Genomic DNA, 19,023 nt, shown 5'->3' with positions numbered 1-19,023 from the left:
AAATCTTGAAGAAAATTTGTTAAATCTATTTACAAGTTAGGCTATGAAGACTGAGTAGTGCCTTTTGTTAAGTGGACCCTACACAGTTGCTTCGTAGTAACAAAGGAGGAGTGACAGGAACATGAAGTCCAGGCAGACTTTTAGCACCATGATGTGGCTGAACACTGAAGTACATCTCACTCCGTTCACTGCTGTTGTGTGATACGAAACCGATGTCAACTGCAGCCCTCGCTGCAATAATACTATAATTCCCTACTGGGCATTTGTTGCAGTGCAAAGAAAAACAATTCAAACAGACTCAAATGCGATCAAGGTATTTTATTTTTCAAACAATCTGTATTAAGACATGAATTCATTCAACACAATCTTGAAAGTTTAAAGTTTAGTCTATGAAATACAATCTGGAGTTAATCTCTCACAAGGAACACAGACGCGCGCGCACACTAAAACATTGCAAAGATGTCTTTCTAAAAAACGAACCAAAAAGTTATTGAAAAAGAACAGGAGATATTGTGTTTCTGTCCAAAGAGCCACGTCGATGTAGAGCTCCCCATGTTTTGATCTGCCTCACTCCCCGACTACAGCTGCTAATCCTGTCACACGGGATTGATTAGAAATATAAGTTAGAAGAGAAGAGTGCCTCATGAGATGATTATCTATCAGCCATTTATCGATACTTAAGAGTTCACAAAGGCAGTTTTTGGATTACATCAAGCGTCCCAGCATGTGATTGTGTTAAACCGACATTTTTTTTTGTGTATGTGTGATTACAAACAAAAGTGAGAGCACAGAATGATTTTTGTAACACACAAACTAGCCTATGTTAAGTCTGCTGAAGGCCACTGGAGAATCACGACCTGCAAGTCACACTCGCATGGACAATTTTGAAACTCTTCAAACGCTTGTATTGCTTTAAATTAAAAAAAAAGGAAGAAAGAAAGACGAACAATCCTCCAAACCTACAACTCAAGAGTCAAATCACACAAATTCAGCGGTCAAGTCTGTCCAAGCTTACGGCCAGACTGACGCAAATCTTCCCAGAAAACTAATGAGCTGTGAGGTTCAGGTCTTTTAATGGTCGTTGGCACAAAATGAAATAGCACTTTCACAGCTTAAGGTGCATTTAGGGAAATCATCAACCATAACCACTCGTCCGTCTTCCAGACCGCAACACCATTAGAAGATTTTCTGCTGCACGAAATGAGGCAACAAGCTGAGTGTTTGGGAGTGACGCTCTCGGTCGGGTTGGCGACAAACGTTTGTCAAAAGGCTTTCATGGTTAACGTTAATAATTTAGCTGCAGTGCTCTCCAGAAAACCTGCCAGCACAAACCATGCAGTTAAAATGACGAGAGTTAAGTGATGCTATGGCTTTTTGATTTTGTTTACATGGAAGTGATTATTTTTTTGTGTATGCAGGATATTTCACGCAACTGCGAATGGAGTACATTATGGAAGTTATGTGTTTAAAAGAGGGGAAAACGCACTGATTTTACACATCAAAGCTTTGCATACACTCAAGCTTGAGCTCTCCTACAATTTGGATGATTTTCATCTTTTCATAAGCCGTCCATCATGCTATATGTGTGAAGTAGCCAGATTCATGTTTAACACTTCAGAATCAGATCTTTTTATTTCCAGGCATGCATCCACTATCCTGTACACTGAAGCTCCCACAATCACACACTGCAATTTCAGTTAAAGATTCAGGTGTGCAAAAATGTAGTCTCAAGCAAGAATTTTTGTCGGCCTTCAGCCCCGAGCAGCGCGACCCGACATCACACGAAGCACCTACTGACACCAAAAACAGACTCTGACGTGTAAAATCAGTGGAATTACTTTCTATACTTCATGAAAACTAAAGATTATTGGCTCGTTTGTGGCGTGTGAAGAGCCGATGACCCCACACCACAGACTATTGGGCTCCTAACATCAGCGTACTTCTGTCTTCATGATCATTGCGATCATCTCCTGAGAATATTATCAGCCTGTCACACCTCTGTAGGCCATTTACACCAGAGGGCAGATCCAACCTCAAGTGTCTGAATCCCAGCCACATCTGACTCCTCCGCTAACAACAGACATGTATGTTTCTGTCTGGATAGATTTTTAAGACTGTCCACATATACACACACAGTTGTCTCCTGCTTAGCTATAACAACTCCTAATTACACCCGGACTAGTTTAATGAATGACAGAATGAAAGGGGAATATTTGGTGGAGGGGGGCAAATAAAATATCCCATCTCTCCGTTAGACTCGGGTATAGCTTTGATCTCTCAGCCTTAAAATACATTGTGCTTAGATTAATAGAGCGGTACACACTTTCATATAAATACAAATCTGTCGTATAGATGTACATTCACTTTTTATTTCTCAATATAGACTCATTTACATATTTTATAAAATAGGCTTCTCAGGATAAGTCACGCTACTCTCCCCACTACAACATTACACAATCAACATGTTAAAGAAGCGCTTAGATCACCTGTGCAGAATGAACCTACATTTTTAGGAGCAGACATCACTCACACACAAACACACACATACACACACAGTTTAACTTGATGTGTGCACATTAACTTTTGTTTTTTCCTCTACATATTCATGGCTTTACTCTATGCTGGCTCCTGCTGTGAGTACATCCTCAACACGTTACACTGGATTAACTGGACATATATTAACTTATCTGTTATTGCAATTCTCTCAATAGATTCTTGTCTGCTGATTATTTGAAGTTAGAATATATGTTGCCCAAAAAATAAAACAGAAAGAAAGAAAGAACAAAGAAAAAGCATTTAAAGTCCATTTAAGAGATAATATGGATTTTACTTAAGTGCACTTAACTGGCACAGGACATTAATCTTGACGAGGGAGCAAATATAATTGTGCCTCTTCTTCGTGTGATTTCAGTAAAGAGATTTTTGGGGGTGGGAGCGAGGGGGTGGGCATATAGGGGTGGGGAGTGGGCTCACAACCCTTCCAAAAAAAGCATCTCACCTTCCCGAGTCCAAGGCACTGCTTTAACTGTAAACATGGCAGATTGATAAAAAATAAGGATTTGATCATAGAAAGCACAAGTGCCAGAGCTCCGGGACGATTGTAGTTGTAGACGTTTGAAAAGTAGGTCATGGCACATAAAAGATACTTAGGAATAAAAACACATTCGCTTAAGGGGAAAACAACTTTGATACAGTACTATATAATCTATTTCAATGGCTTACATGCACACCAAAGTATCTGTGTGAGATATACTTGTAAATGTATGTTTGCTGAAGGTGCTTTCCATGCCCATTTATCGCATACTCTCAGAAAATTAACCACCTATTTATAGAACTTTCGATTAAACGCTCTGTCCTGAATTTACACTGCAGTCTTGATAGCCTTCTTCGTTTTTTAATGAATAAAATATATCTCCTTAGCTTAAAGAGCAGGCTTTAACAAACCTTCCTACAGATCACTGGCTAAGATTCAGTTTATAATTCTTATAATATTTACATAATAGTTCTTGATGTACAAGTTGGTGAACAAACAGCACATTTTCCCAGCAACCACGCTAAACATCCACCTCTGGCAGTGCAGTGAACCAAGTGACTCACTGAACAAAAAGCTCCATTCATCAAGCCTCTTCCTGATAAGGCTGCCTCATGCTTGTACCGTAGTGTTTGGTGTAGAGGAACAACCAATCTCTCGCTTAAGCAGCTTCCTGAAGTCTAATTCCCCTTAAAAAAATTAACAAAATCTAATCTATGCAAAAGAAACACAGAATCATACCATAACACCACTAACTCACATTTTGGATTGGTATATTGAAAGCAAAATATTGGTTAGTGATCTGTAGGAATAGTTTCTTGGTCAGCATCCATAAGCTCCTCTTTCCCTTTGGCCTTGCTTCAAACCTCTGCTGCAAAATATATACGGTGAACTTTGGCAGAATGTACAGATATAAAATATATTAAGTCTCGTGAGTTTCAGCTGTGCTCTCCAAAGTGCCTGATGAGATGGAGCCCTCTGCGGTACAGCAGAGTCCCCATTAATCGAATCTTTCTACTGGCCCAGGACAAATATGACTTCTATCACACACAGAGGGCTGTTCTACCGCAAATGCCTGGACAAACACTTCTCACGAAAAAAATCCACACTAACAAAATAGTCTAAGAACTAAAATATAATACAGTAGAGTAGATCAGAGTGGTAGGAAGGTAGCAAACCCTCCTCCCGTGTCTCACTAACATCCTCCTCCTCCTGACAAATCTCCCGTCCCCTCTCTCCCCTTCAGAGTTGCCGTCATACTCCAACACTGCTAGCCAAATATATGAACTCCCCTGCTCAAAACACTCCACGAGAATAGTATATATTGCAATATAATGGCAACGTAATTACAGTAAAATTAAAAATACCAGTAGGCTAATACCAATACAGAATCACTACATATAAATATCAAATTTGTGTAGTTTTGAAAATCTATGGAAACAAAAAAGTTTAGATACAAGCCTGATGAGACATACAACTGATCGTTTCGCCTAAACTACAAAAAGGCAAAGCAGGAAGTTTTCACCGTACTCATTCTGAGTACCGTATAGTATGGAGACTTCTGATTGATCGTTCAAAGTGAATTTATTCTGTTATTGAAGGATTTTAGGCTTATTTGCCAGTGATTAAGAACTGAATCATATTTTGGTTTGGTCAGAGAAACAAAGTAAGAGTTCCTTTAACTGTCTACTGTAGATTTAAAAAAAAAAAAAAAAGAAGAAGAAGAAAAAAAAATTTAAACAAGCTACTTCGCCGGACTTTGTCCCTTTGTAATATGTTTGTAATATTTCTTTGAGCCTCCCTGAATCTGTAGAAGCCTCAAAATAACCAGGGGCCACGAGCCGTTGCAGGTGTTTATCGTCTCACGTCGGCTATGCAAGAGGCCTGCAAATGATTCGGATCCAAGTCTAAGGTGCTATCTATTTACAGCTTCATTTTGATATATACCATTAGTAAATAATGCCTTCCTCAAAAGTACTGGAGAACCATCAAGGAATGTTAACATACTTCACAATTAGGAACTAAATATTTACGACTGAACACGGGTCCACAAAGAAAAGGAAATCAAGACAAGAATATATACAGTACAAATGAAATAGATGGTATCAACATATGAAGCTCATCGGCTGTTTTTCACGGTATCCTCGAGGGAGAATGTTTTCACGGGGTCACGGTTGAAACTGCGTCTTAAGGAGTGTAAGTTGGAATGGATTTTTAAGATTGTTTTTGTATGTATCTGTGTGTGTTGTGTGTGTGTGTGTGTGTGTGTGCGTGTCTCTTTGGACTATGAGTGCTTGAGTGTGAGCTTGCTGGAGAGAAAAGAGAGAGTGATGTTCACGTTTGGTGCATGCGTTAGCGCAAATTTCGGATGCACTTCTTGCTTCGATCCCTGCTGGGGTCCTTTCACCAGTTCATGATGCAGTTTCTGTTCAACGTCATGAAGTAAACCTGGCTGCTGCCTCCGGACCGCACTGATGCGAAAAACACCTGAGGATAGACACAATCGAGATGCATGTTATTCCTTTTTAAAGATGTTACCAACAAGCTGCATCCAGGAGCTGATCAACGCTGTTAAAAGGTGTTAATGGCTGGGACGGTGTGCTGGAAAGGCACTCGAGGTAATCACCGATTCACATATAAATAACTCTTTGTGTATCTCATGAGCTTCGGGGTTCTGGTGACAAGATTACTTTCTTTCAGGGTAGCTGCACACCTCTGCAATCAGTGGCTAAGCTAAGCTAATCAGCTGCAGGCTCTGTGTTCATACTAAAAGCAGAGTTAACCTTCTACAAGTGTTTCTATGTTTACCTTATCATTTCTCTCGCAGAGGAACTTCAGCCGCTGAGCTCTTTTGTGCATAAAAACACCGTCCAAGTGGCCAGTCTCCACAGAGCGGATCTCAATGGCCTTTTCTCCCCAACCCATGATCTGGTTTGAGCAGATATGAGCTGCAGAGCACAGTGTAAGGTTAGGACCGGATTAACCAGTTACAGTCTTTACAATTCAATGCTGCTTGGTGTGACCCGTACCAACAGATGTAGGCATCTCGCCCCACTGCAGGACAACGTCCTTTATTATGCGCCCATATGTGTTGACGTAGACGCCCTCGTCCTCATAGCACAGCAGCATCTCCATGCCGTCTGAGCTGGGCAGGAACACGATTGCGTGTGGTGTCACTTGGCTCTGGATCTGTTTGAGATAGAAACCCGGAGGGATGAGCTACTGTCTGCTTTATATTTTACAAATCGTTGCCGTAAAAACTTACGTGAACGGGAATATAAATATCATAGTTGTTTCCAGAATCCACATCAATGGCGTGGAAGCCAGCGCAAGATCCATAGATGACCTTCAACCTCTGGCCTTCCTCCACTGTCAAGTCGACCAAGACAGGCCTGTGTGGCAAATCTGAAAAAGACTGGTTTAAAGGGGTGGAGGGTGATAGGATGCAGAAAGGGAGAATGAGAAGATAATCAACTTGAACCCGCTTCTGGTTGACTGCCCTTGCATAACTAATCCAGCTCTTACGAAAGGGGAGACTTACCTTGAAGGCCATGAATTTGTGATAAGGTTTGGGCGCCCAAGCATAAACTTCCACCGCATTCTTCAAAGCAATCACCAGGAACTTTATCCTCTCGTATTTCACTAGACAGAACAAGCACAAGGCCATCTGACATCAGACACTTGTAATTAATAATTTACTGTGCCGAATGCATTCATCACCAATTTCTCAGGAGTTTAATAAAGACCACGGATAAAAAGCCATCATCTGTCACTCACCCACTTTGTAGTGTACACAGCCCTCCATCTCTCCCACTGTGGTCCAACCCTGCTTCTTTTCTACCTCAGGATCATTGTGGAGGATTTTATTCCTCAGCCATGCCAGGTAGTAGACACGCACTTTGTTTTTCTTGCCTTAATAGATGCACAGAGAGAAAGATCAATTATAAATCTGACTACATTATAGTAATTATTTAAGTGCATTTATATAATGTGGTTACATTATTTTTTTTTATCCTGCAATTAAAGGTCGGGAAATTACAAAATGCCACTAATGGCACAATTAAAAATGCACGTTTTTCAGCCACAGCAACACAGTCTTCTCTCAGTCTACTTGCCTTTTTAGACTTTGGCCTCACAGAAAGGAAATTAAAGTTGAAGGGTCATTGTTTTTGACATAGCAGAGGAGACTCACAACATATGACACAGCTGTCAGTACAGTGAGTGAATAAAAAAAGCAGTGAGAGACAGCTTTGTAGGGGATAACAGCCAACTTTTGTTAGTATTTTCAAATTTAGAAAAAAGAAGCTTGTTTATCATCTCATGACCAAAGGACAGACAAACTTAACCAGCTGCAGCAACAGCAGTGGGCAGCAGTTGTGACCTGATATGGTGATGAGCAGGTTGAGGCCCTCCAGGACGTCCATCTGCTGGAACCTGCGAGAGTTGATGAGGGGGTACACCTTGCCCTGACCACTACGATCCAGTAGCTTCAAACCATTCTCCGTGCCTACCAAAAGGTTCACACCTAAAGACAGACACACACACACACACACACACACACACACACACACACACACACACACACACACACACACACACACACACACTTCGGTAAGAGTGTTTGCATTTTGCATTGATATTTTTTCATTAATAAATACTGAACCGGGTCTTACCCCAAAGTGCAGCGCACAGGATCTCAGAGTTAAACCTCTTCTTATACTTGCGGATCTCTGGTGTGTCATTAGGAGGGCGTGTGTTGGTGGGATTGACATTCACCATGGATCCTTTCCTCACTTCCATCTTCAGCTGATCAAACCTGGAGCCTACACATAGAAGCAGCAATGGGAATGGCTTATTTGAAGAGGGAAAACACAAATCAGTACAAAATACATATATACTAATGTTTCAATAATCCTATTTTAAATCAACATTACATCCATTATCAAGTCATCAGACTTATTTTTGTAAATAAAGGAAAAGTATTCTGATGCAAAAACAAGGTTAAGGTAGTGAATATTTCGCTCACCACTGACAGATATGTTATCGCCTGTACCTCCTGGTGACTGGTACATCCCCAGATCCACAAAGGTAGTGAAAGAGGATTTGCCAGATGCCTTAACCAAACCTCTGGACTGATACTGGGAGAACAGGATGTGTGTGTTAGTTGTATATTCTTGTTTAAGTCTACATTTCTTCTGAAAATGTATTTTTCTTCCATCTCCAAGTGTTTTAAGTGCTTGTGTGACATCAAAACAGCTTTAAGAGCTGCACTACTGATATTTGTAAATGCATTCAGTTATGGGTGAACTTCGTGACTGATCTGATGGTAAATGTGGAACACATCGGGAGGGAGGGGGGAGGAGGAATTTAGGGCTGATATACTTAGCATCAGTAACACTTACATCGTAAACAGAGTCCTTCCCAGGAGAGGAGTGAGTGGCTGAGTCAGTGGGGGAGTGAGAGGGCTGCACCACATCTGGCAAGTTAGTGTATCCGTTATGGCTGCGCTTCTCTGGGGTCTTTCAGATGAAATAAACACAAAACAAACAAACAGAATTATTAAGTATTACATAATGATATGACAGACTCAGATTAGGATAATCTGCTGCACCAGTTACTCAGAAACATTTAGCACATAAACAGTGACTCTGACTTTGAAAAGTTACTTTAAATGTTCAATACTGTAACAATCAGTAATGGACATCGTGCAGTTTTCTGTCTCCATTATGTGAACGACCCCAAAATCATTATCTGAGTTGTAAAGGTTCTGTCATGCACAACTACTGGATGCTTTCCCAGTCGAATTTCTTTCAGGAAAAACTGAACATGCATGAGCTGTTTTAAAGCCACATTAAGGAAAAATTAGTAACAAAGAAAATAAAAGTCTAAACTGACAGGAACCTACATGCACAGCCATAAAAGCTATTCATTAAATACAAATTTATCATAAACTTTTTCACAAGTTTATGATAAATTACACCCTATATGTCCTCAAAACGGTATCTTACACATACTCGGGAATGAATGAATGAAGAATCTCATCTGCACGCTGCTATAAAATGTGATCCTGTCAAGATAATATTTGACGTGCCCCGCCAGGCTGGAGGACTGTCACTGTTCTAATGTGTCGCAGAGGGATGTGGTGCTGTCACTGGAAATGGTTTTAGGATTTGCATTAAAAACTGAAAGCATTCAACATAAAAGTAATCAACATTCTTCCTCTGTGTGCTCAGTGTGTTGTGTATGTCATTTTAGCACCAATGGCAGACTATTTAATAGCACCATATATTTCCCTGGTGATCATTAGTATCCCTCAGATGGTATAAAACATGGACGCAGCTTCCAGGTCAGAAAAATGAAGCCAGTGCAGAAGTTTCTTAACCCTGAAGGCTACCAGATGGTGATAATTGTGGTTGCAAAAAGACATTCTGTCCTACAGAAGCACATGTGAAATCAGCATTATCTGGACCTCTGTAAACCTTCCTCATGAGTTAAAGATGAGCTGTTTTGGGTCATACTGAATAAAAAATTAAGTCTAGTTTGTAAATCTTTGTCCCACTATGTCTCAAAAAGGAGAATTATCTTGGATAGACTCATTTCATCCCTCCCTTCCTCCCCATCACATCCCTTTTTTTTTTCTTTTAACTGAAATGGAGACTATAGAAACGCTATTCTCGAGGCTTCAAAACACAACATTAGAAACCAATCGATGGCATCATGGTAAAAATGTCCTCCTTTTATATAACTGTGGCCTGTCACAAATATACATTTTGTGCACTTTCAAACTCACACACATATGCACAAAACTACTGCACTTCATTAAAAGTGACAACTCATTATGAGCCATCTGGAAGACACATGCTGTCATGGCTGTCTCTCAAAAAAAAAAAAAAATCAAAAGACATTTGACAATCTAACTCGGGCTGGCTAAAGGCTGTCTTCAGGCAACATAGACACTAAAATAAAAGGAGTTAAAAGAAAAGAATAATTAAAGTTACTAACAACAGCTGTGCAATACAGAAGCTGTGGTTTCACAACCTCGCAGTCCACTGTTACGCGACACAGTGTTGTACGTGTTCCGGTTTCTGATTCACTTGCGAGTGCTTGTTAAGCACTGGTGCAAAATGTGGAATCTTCTTTGCTTTCAGTGCATTGATGAAATCTGAAAGCTGCCAACATATTTATTTGTGCATGTACAATGACTCCACATTACATAATGTCTTCTTTATTTGGCCATTTGTATACACTGTATATGTAAAAAAGTATAACACCGTTGACGTGGACCAGAGGCTCTTGTCTTCCTGCTTTACAATATTCTGTGACACAAACTGTGTTGATTTCTCCGTGAACTCAATGCATTTTAAGCATCATTACATATGACTCACCCTCTGTACCAGCATGGTCTGATCCCCATAGCCTCCAGCTTGCTCTCCTTCTCCTGCCTCGCCCTCATCTTCATGAACCACCATGGTGTTGACTGAATCAGTGTCTGCATCTCTGTGGCTGAAATCAAAAAGGATGTAGGATGCTGATTTTACACAAGCAGGTTACTCTTCATTTAAAAGCAAAGCTCACACTGATCCCTGAATTGTAAGTATTAGTTGGTGTTACCGATCTGTGGGGCTTTCTTCCTCCTCTGCTCCCTCGCCGCTTTCGCTTTCTTCGCTACTCTCGCTGCTTTCCGAAGAGGACGAGTAATCGTTGGCTTTGACTGGAGGTCTTGGCGGCTCCTCGGCACGCTCCTTGGCAAAGAGGCCGTGGTCCTGCCAGACAGGATTGCACATAATCTCAGCTATCAAAGAAAATAGCAGCTAACACGACAGCATTACACAGTATGCAAGTGTTTCCCATATACTGCCTTTATTTGGTATATCGTTTTTTCCTAGTGGCACACAGACCAGGTCGCTGTCGCAGTGGCGTTTGCCCAGTCAGACCTGGACTTCACCATGTTGGACTGCAGCTGGTGAGATCCAGTGTGAGCTGGATCTCAAGAGCGAAGCATGTGAGTGAGGGTCACTCGACGAGCCTACAGAGCTGTCGAAGCTGCGGCCTGAGATGGTCCCATCGAAATCAGATCTTACACAGCAACACTAGCCTAATAAACAATAATATTTAATAATAAACCTTGAAACGCGTGTGTGCTTCGTTTTGTGTGCTCAACACAAGCACACCTTCCCAAAGCGAAAACTGCTGCTGCCACACATAAATCTAATTCTATGGGAAACACTTCATGTACTACTGATAAACAATCCAATCCAAAGACAGCTGGTAAGGCAGGCATCGGGATGATGAGCTGAAAAACAGCAGCGATGCAAATGACTCATAATGGATGCAGGTGTTTAGTGAAAGGTGTTCAAACTGCAACAGAATACATGCAAAGTCCTTAGAAAGGATTTTACAGAAGGAAGTTCATTTTATTCCAAGAATAAAATGAGATTTACGTGATGAAAGCAGGCAGTGTAGGGCATGCCTTAAATTCTGTACAAACACTGACAGTAAATGCAAATACCAAGTCATGCAGGAGCATCACAAGCACAGAAGAGACATTGATACTAACCTCCCCTATAGCTCTCTTGTAACTCTGCACATTTAAGGTAAAGTTAAAAAATAGGGATTTAAAAAAAGAAAGAAAGAAAAGGAGCAGCATATATCAGTACTGGCTCAGGAGTAAAGTTGAAGTGAAGAGAAAACCTCGAGTTAGTTTTCTATTAATTCATTTACAGAACAGGTGCATTTAATTTAAAACTAAGCGTAAGCACAGCGCATTAGTGTGTTTTTTTATTTTACAGATGCTTGTCTGTGGCGAGCACCCCTTTGAGTTCTGTTAAAGCTGGCTATACAAGTAGGCACAGTGAGGAAACAGCCACTCACAGCAGGACGCCCAGGCCGGGAGGAGGTTCGAGATTCTCCTGGCTTGTGACGAGGATCGTGGGAGAGAATGGGCGAATCCATTTTGGAGGAACCTGAAAATAACAACGTCACAGAGAGTAGTTATGCTTCTGAAAATACGCTTACTGCAAAGACAGTCTGCTGAGAAATGGCACTGGGGAGATGGGAACTCACTGAGGATGCGATGCCTCTCTAAACTGCCCGTCTGGGGAAGATTGGATATGATGCTCATGCTGTCTCCTCTCTCCCAGCGATCATTGCGACTGAGATCTGGATTGCTGCCATGAGGTTAGAGTGAGGATAAAAATCAATTAAATCAAGTTGTCATAGATATTTATCCTATTAAAAAGCCACCAAAATTAAAGAAATCTCAGATCAAAGCATGTCTTCAGTACCTGGCTCTTACTGGGTGCCTTATACCAGAGGTTAGGTTGGTGTTGAGAGCTGTGGCGATAGACGCAGTCCTCTGTGGAATCTAAGAAAAACAATGGCAAAGTCTTACATTTTCCAGGCAGCAACAACTTTCATGAAGACTGTGTCTTGTAGACCAACCACTCGAAGATGCACAACAGCTTTTATCATGCAAATTTATTCCTAGTTGGTCGAGTCTTCCCTAGATGTAAGCAAATGAGCTCAACGTACTACCAGCAGCTTCTCTATGAGGTACGCATTTAATGTCTCATTAATAGCTGCAGCTCAGTGAACAGTTGAGGTAACAAAAAAGTTCAAACTTAGGTTGGACGCCGACTACAGAGTCCAAAGCAGCTGCTGAATCTTACCTTGGGTGGAAGTTCTACATCTGGCAGGCGGATCCATGGGCCACGATCCTCTCTGATTTGGTGTGCCTGTGGTGCCTGGGTTTCAGAAGTGGGGTCTGAATTCTGACGCACCAGCTCTCTGGAGTGGATAGGGCGGGGTGTGGGGGTCAGGGAAGGATCCTGGGTAGGGAAGGCGGACATGGTCTTAGTGGGCTGGTCACAGAGTGACTGAGAGCGAGGGACAGGGGCAGCATAAGGCTTCAGAGGAACCAAGTGAGCCATCTGGAACTGCAGGGGACAGGAGCAGCAGCAGCACACCGGGAGGGAAGCGCAGCAGTGGAAAGAAGAGCGAAAAAGGAAGGCAGGCGCAGCGAGGGTGAATGGTCGCATTTGTAGTTCAAGGTGATTTTGAGAGGGAAAAGAAGAAAAAGAAGGCATAAATAAGGTAAGAAAAAATTAAGTTGAAGGCAGCAGAGGAATAAGAAATAGGAAGGTATAAAGCAATTGTATCTGCTCCAATTAAGGGCAGATTATTATTTCAAACTCTCAGAAACACCCACCTTGCCCTGCCCTCCTTGGGGTTCAACAGGCCTTTGCATCGGTGGGGTCTGCGCAGACTGGACCGCTCCTGACTGGCTGATTGAGTCAGAGCGTGACTGGATGGCAGTGTCGGAGACAGTAGTGCAGATTTTGGGTGAGCCCTGTCTGTTGAGCTTACTTCTCTCCTCCACCTGAAATAAGGCGTGCGAGAGGAGAATTTACTCTGTAGTGTTCGCTGCTTTTACTGTCTAATGATTAAAATGCCGGAATGCTGGTACCTCACGGGCCCAAGTCGGTTTGTTGTTGGGCTCCAGGTTTTTGTTGTAGTGGTAAAGCTGAGGTTTCTTGTCTTGCTGCTGTTGTTGCAGAGACACCAGGTAGGCATGTTCCTGTTGCAGCTGTCTCTGCAGCCGCTCAGACTGACGCTGTTCCTCGAGCTGCTTGCGTTTATATTCCTGAGCAGAGAGAAACACTGCACTTAAGACATTGCTTGCCTCAGACTGGACACAAAAGCACAAGTCAAATCTGCAGATTACAGCAGATGCAATGATAATACACCGGACCTGATTTCAACCAGAGACAACACATGTTTAGGGCTTTAACATATCCAAGTGCTCCTATTTCAGTCAATTACCAGCCCACATGAAAATAATATTGATCAGGTCTGTAGCTAAATGCTTTTGTGCCGTATGTTAGACAGTGCAAAAATGAGTCATCTGACTTATTGGTTTTTTATTGAGTTCTAGGCATGGGTCTCTAACCCTTTTGATGGCCAGTGCATTCAGAAGAAAACATGAAATAACAGAGAAAAAGCTTTGGAGGTTAAAATGAGACTTTCTACCATGAATCACCACAACATAGGCTAAACTTCACAGTTTTCTTTCAACCGAGAGTGAGTAACGGAGTCCTTACAGGCAACTGAGCACTAGATTTACAGGCCAGCTGATGCTGCATTGAGTGAGAGCAGTTTTAACCATAATTTTCTTTCATCAAGCGAATTTGCACGGAGAAATATTATAACAATCCTGTTATAATAAAAAAAATACTGTCTATATGAACTATTTGTTCAGGAGTTTATCACATAACAAGATAAGGAACCAAAACATCAGAATAAAAGAATTAAACATTCGCAAACTGACAACGTTTTCAGAATCAGCTTGTTTTGGATGACGTGGACAGCAGGGGGTTTCTCTGATTATGTATAGTTGGGAGTGTCATATTTCTCTACATTGATTACTCAAACTGTACTGATCTTCATCTAGGAGATGATTATAGGAAAACGGAGAAAGAACAGAGTTTTGTGTTTTTGGCAGTGAAGTTGCAGAGCGCCCTCTGGAGGTCAAATTATGCACATCAACAGTTACAACCACGCTGAACGGTGTTTCTTTCATCTCTTCTTTGCTTTGTTTCATCTCTTCTTTGCTTTGTTTCATTTTCATGCCACTTTTTGACAAAAACGCACAAGTATGTATTTATGAAAAAATGCCAAAACCTCATCCCACCTGTGAGGCATCATTTGAATGTTTGAAAATAATAAATTTCCTTAAAAGTCCTGATCTTAACCCCGCGGAGGTATTTAGGGCATGTTGAATAAACTTTTTTTAAACATATTGATGAAACAAAAATTGCTTTGTAGGAGGTTTGGTCCCAAGTTCATTTTCTTGACTGGTTAAATCTAAAGCAGCAACAGAAACAATCTGATGGAGGCTGCTGTCGCTAAAAGAGCCTCTGCCATTCGCTGAGTTCACTTCTTCCTTCCTGATCACTCAGCGCTTTCATGAAAACTTGTACAATTGTGACCGTTTGTGCATTATCACTTTAGTCAGAATATGTTCGTCAATAATTGTATCAACGATCAGACCACATTTTGAATCAACTTTGAAATGTCAAATTCAAAAGGATTCAGTGTTGTTCACATCCGTGTAGCTGTCGATGTGAATACCTTCTTACAATGTAATTTGGCTGACTGGAAACATCCTGCAACTGTCACAGATATCAAGAAGTTGGGGTTATGACCTTGTGACTAATGGTTTTGGTTAATAGACAGTTTTTCACAACTTTTTTTTAAGGCACTACAGAAACATTCCTACTGGGTTAATGTTCCACCTAGACTTAATTTAAAATAGCAAGAGAGGAATGCTGCTCGCTATTTGACGATGTACTCCAATTGTGAGCTGGAGGTAGGCTTACAGTTACTGAACAAACTGGATGTATTAGAAGTAAATACTGTGATCCACAGAAATTTGGCCTACAAGGCCCATACACCTGAATATTTTGTCTCACTGCACTGTAGGGCAATTACGTGCAGCACACACATAAACGCCCCTTTTATGCCAAACCCAGAGGAAGGATAGCGCACTTGTTTTCAGCCTTGTGCTCTGGTTCCCTGTGAAGACCTACATACCCACAGGAGCTCTGTGCAAGACATTAGAAAGCATTTGAAATTCCCTGACGCCTAAAGTAAATAGGATAGGATTATTTTTCCCACTCTACAAAACAGAAACAAAGGCTTCAGTCTTGATGACAGCAACTCCTACACTCCACAGGTGCACGCAGAAACAAAGATGCCACGAGTGCAGCGATTCTACCCTTCAGTGTGCGCAAGATATCATTATACAATGAAAACTGCCCCCAAAATCTAGGTCACCGCATGTCTTTTAAATAACACGGAATACTGTGGGAGCTACATCCATATTCTGGAAAATGAACCGCTTATTTACATCAAGGTGCTCCACATGTAGAATCTTACAAACTCAAGCTGAGCTTTTATAGTCTGATTGAGAAAGAAAAAAAACAAAAACATCTCATCTCTGACTTTTATTCCATTTAAAAAGCATCTAAACCCAAACACAAGCAGGCTTGCAACACTGCAGTGTTTGGTTTGGAAAAAAGCTGCCCTCCTTTTCAGACAATATATTATAACCAGGAGATGAATGTGCAAGTCTCTGCAGTTTGAAGAGGAAATGATTAAGGAGTAATAAGGACTAGTTACCATTAACAGCGCTTGCTCCTGAAGCAACTGCTGTTGGAGGATTTCTAACTGCCGCTGCTCCTCTTCTAACTTATGCCTGATAAACTCCTGAGGAAAGGTAACAAGGGAGGAATGATAAACATTGAGGTGATGAAGGAGGAATGAGAGCATGATTGGGGGAGGGGAAAGACCATAGAAGCAGAGTTATGTAATATCAATCCAGTAACAGAAACCATGTGTTGCATGGATTAAAATCAACAATTTTAGTCTCAAAACAGTCACCACCCATGTTAAGAAGCTGCAACAGAGACTAATCATATGACCATTAAAACATACTGTCAGAGACCGTGAAAAGTGTCTAGATTTAAAATGAATGGCAGTAAATGTAAATATTTATCACGACACTGTGACTGATCTAAGGGACCAGACTGATATTTTAAAAAGGGGCTATTTGGCACTAAAAGGTGACTGTGCCATGATGCCAGACTCTTGTTCTACTGGGTAGACTGGAAACAGCATAAGAGGCGCAGAGAGCTCACCCACAGAAAACTCATCTCTGAGTAAATACACTAATTTAGACCCTTGCTGCTATGGCAACCTACTCCTGGAATTTCACCACCAGAGCAACCTGCACAGTGTTGCCGCTGGACACGCCTGCACTTCGCTCCGATTGGCCGACTGCAATCCCACTCCTCCTGTGGTTGGTTACCTGCTCCCTCTCTGCCAGCCTCCTATCTTCCTCCCGTCTCATATCGTCAAGTCTCCGATGGGGACCCTTTTCTTGCTGCCTCACCATCTCTCCCTGTTTTCTCTGTTGCTGGGAGAGAAGGGTGACAGGAAAAAGAGTAATGAGCACAGAGGATGTGGCTGCACAGAGAAATTAGCCTACTGTTAAGAAAATTCTCCCCTGCAAAGATATGAGGAGGGTGGGGGTGAGAGCTGCAGAAGTACAGGGCAGAGAAAGGAAGCTGTGAGTCATTCTCACAAACACACACCTAATGCATCCTAATCATCTTTTCAGTGTACTGCTTTGATTCAAACTTGAAGTGACAGTTTTTCCACTTGTGACTGGGGGCGCTTTTTATCTGCCTTTTTCTAAACAGAGACTGAAACACAAAGATTTGTTCTTTGTGGGGAAACGAGAGCCCCCGCGACTTGGCAGTGGCACTAAAACGCACTCGTACACTCAGTCATCGCTGACACTTTATCGGTAAACAAAAGAGGTAAATAAGATAGACAAGGAGGTGAAGAACGCACCCTCGCTGTAGTTATAACCCTGTACCAATGTTGCACAACGATTACAGCAACAACAGCAGTGTAGGTGCGCTAACATGTGCATCAAATCCTACTGAACTCCCCAGAGATTTCACAGATTTCCCCCCCAGCCCATCTCTAATTCACTGGGTTATGCAGGCATGTCTTTCAAAGTATTTAGCAACATGCTCAGCCTTTTCATTAATAATGTCTAACATAACATCCTGTCAAATCCTGACTGTGTGTCAGCTTCAAAGGAAGTTCAGATGCCGTGCAACAAAGACAACATTTTCATACAATTTATTGTCTGTAAGCTTTGAAGGGGTGGATATATCAACACTATGTCAGCTACTGTTAGAAGTACAATGCTGTACTTCTAAAAATATACAGTGAAAGACTGTTCAGGGCCGAAACATTGTGAATGAAGGTACTGAAAGAAAATAAAAAGCATAAGAATATTTCATTTCCAGTGATTCAGATCTGGAAATGTGTGGTCATTAATATTTTTTTGCTCTACTGCAAAAACTCCATTCATTCATCCTCTTCCACTCATCACACATAAATGGTTTTCTTACATTATTAAATAACACAAGCGGCCCTCAGTGCTGAGGTAAGGTTAGTGTAGAGCACTCGATCTTGGGTCACTATCACTAATGTAATTGAGCAATCATCGATTCTCAAATTGAGAAGAAAAAAGCATAATGACAATACATTTTGTAAACTCCATCACTTCAGAATACTTTGTTCTAGTCTACAAGGTGACCTGAGCTTAGTTCAGTACTTATAACTAGTTATTTAGTCACGTAGGTTGTGAAATCGAGACAGACAGGTGAGTGTACTGATGTGTCTCTCTCACTGGCCAATTTCAACATCTAAAGTATTTAAACATTGTTACTCTTACATGTGCTTTTGTAAGTCATGCCAGTTACACGGCATGCGCAGACAGCGTGAGGAAGTAAATCTAAAATGCCACTGCCGAAAGCAAACAAACATACTGAAATCAAACTCAAAGCAAGAAAAGGACCAACCAGAGACAGTTATGTGGCTAAAAGAGAAGGACAAGTACGGACAGACAATGAACTACATAGCTTCACTGCTTGAATTAAGATGTGCTGTCATATTGCATAATGTTTTTGTATCATGAGCTGGTAGTAAAACGTGCACATTTCTAATGATCGAAGATCAAGAGTGGAGGCAACTCAAAGTAACATGCTCTTGTTCCATCTCGAACAAAACATGTGTTTGCATTTCATAAATATTATCACCATAATTAATCAAAACTAACAACTCAAATCTGATGATAAGCAGCAAAGCGGTTGTGCAAATGTGGAGTAAACACAATATTAATATCTCAGAAAAGAACGAGCACTTGTAAAAAACACGGGCCTCCTTATCAGTCTTTCCTCGTTCTTATTTAAGGTGGAATCCATTTCAAAGTTCAATTCTCAATCACAGGAAATGATTCTTGTCTCAATTCCCACGACAAGCTGCAGTAAATATTTTACATCATGACTATTTTAAAATTACTGCTTTATTCGCTTTAGATTGTTTCGCTTTAGAAGGCCGTCTTCCTAAAAGAG

The 19,023-nt window shown here is 41.3% G+C and overlaps 1 protein-coding gene across 3 annotated transcripts in view; it reads right to left on the bottom strand.

Annotated features, from left to right (window-relative positions):
* Positions 1-303: 303 nt before the first annotated feature.
* The window catches only part of mink1 (misshapen-like kinase 1), a 32,085-nt gene continuing 13,365 nt past the window's right edge, over positions 304-19,023 (bottom strand). The window contains exons 12-32 of one of the 3 annotated variants that reach the window (XM_026183005.2): positions 16,899-17,006; positions 16,211-16,297; positions 13,497-13,673; positions 13,239-13,409; positions 12,700-12,966; positions 12,316-12,395; positions 12,095-12,198; positions 11,903-11,994; positions 11,589-11,612; positions 10,643-10,794; positions 10,417-10,534; positions 8,434-8,550; positions 8,058-8,169; positions 7,705-7,854; positions 7,413-7,556; positions 6,809-6,943; positions 6,573-6,673; positions 6,297-6,446; positions 6,061-6,220; positions 5,840-5,979; positions 304-5,518 (exon numbers count right to left, since the gene is read on the bottom strand). In XM_026183005.2, the coding sequence (XP_026038790.1) occupies positions 5,435-5,518; positions 5,840-5,979; positions 6,061-6,220; positions 6,297-6,446; positions 6,573-6,673; positions 6,809-6,943; positions 7,413-7,556; positions 7,705-7,854; positions 8,058-8,169; positions 8,434-8,550; positions 10,417-10,534; positions 10,643-10,794; positions 11,589-11,612; positions 11,903-11,994; positions 12,095-12,198; positions 12,316-12,395; positions 12,700-12,966; positions 13,239-13,409; positions 13,497-13,673; positions 16,211-16,297; positions 16,899-17,006 (2,673 nt within the window). In that variant the 3' untranslated portion in view covers positions 304-5,434. The remainder of the gene's footprint in view (positions 5,519-5,839; positions 5,980-6,060; positions 6,221-6,296; positions 6,447-6,572; positions 6,674-6,808; positions 6,944-7,412; positions 7,557-7,704; positions 7,855-8,057; positions 8,170-8,433; positions 8,551-10,416; positions 10,535-10,642; positions 10,795-11,588; positions 11,613-11,902; positions 11,995-12,094; positions 12,199-12,315; positions 12,396-12,699; positions 12,967-13,238; positions 13,410-13,496; positions 13,674-16,210; positions 16,298-16,898; positions 17,007-19,023) is intronic. The other 2 variants (XM_026183008.2, XM_026183006.2) reach the window with 2 other exon arrangements.

This window comes from Astatotilapia calliptera, chromosome 10 (assembly GCF_964374335.1).
Source record: "Astatotilapia calliptera chromosome 10, fAstCal68.1, whole genome shotgun sequence".
NCBI lineage: Eukaryota > Metazoa > Chordata > Actinopteri > Cichliformes > Cichlidae > Astatotilapia > Astatotilapia calliptera.
This window is presented reverse-complemented; position numbering and strand designations above follow the sequence as displayed.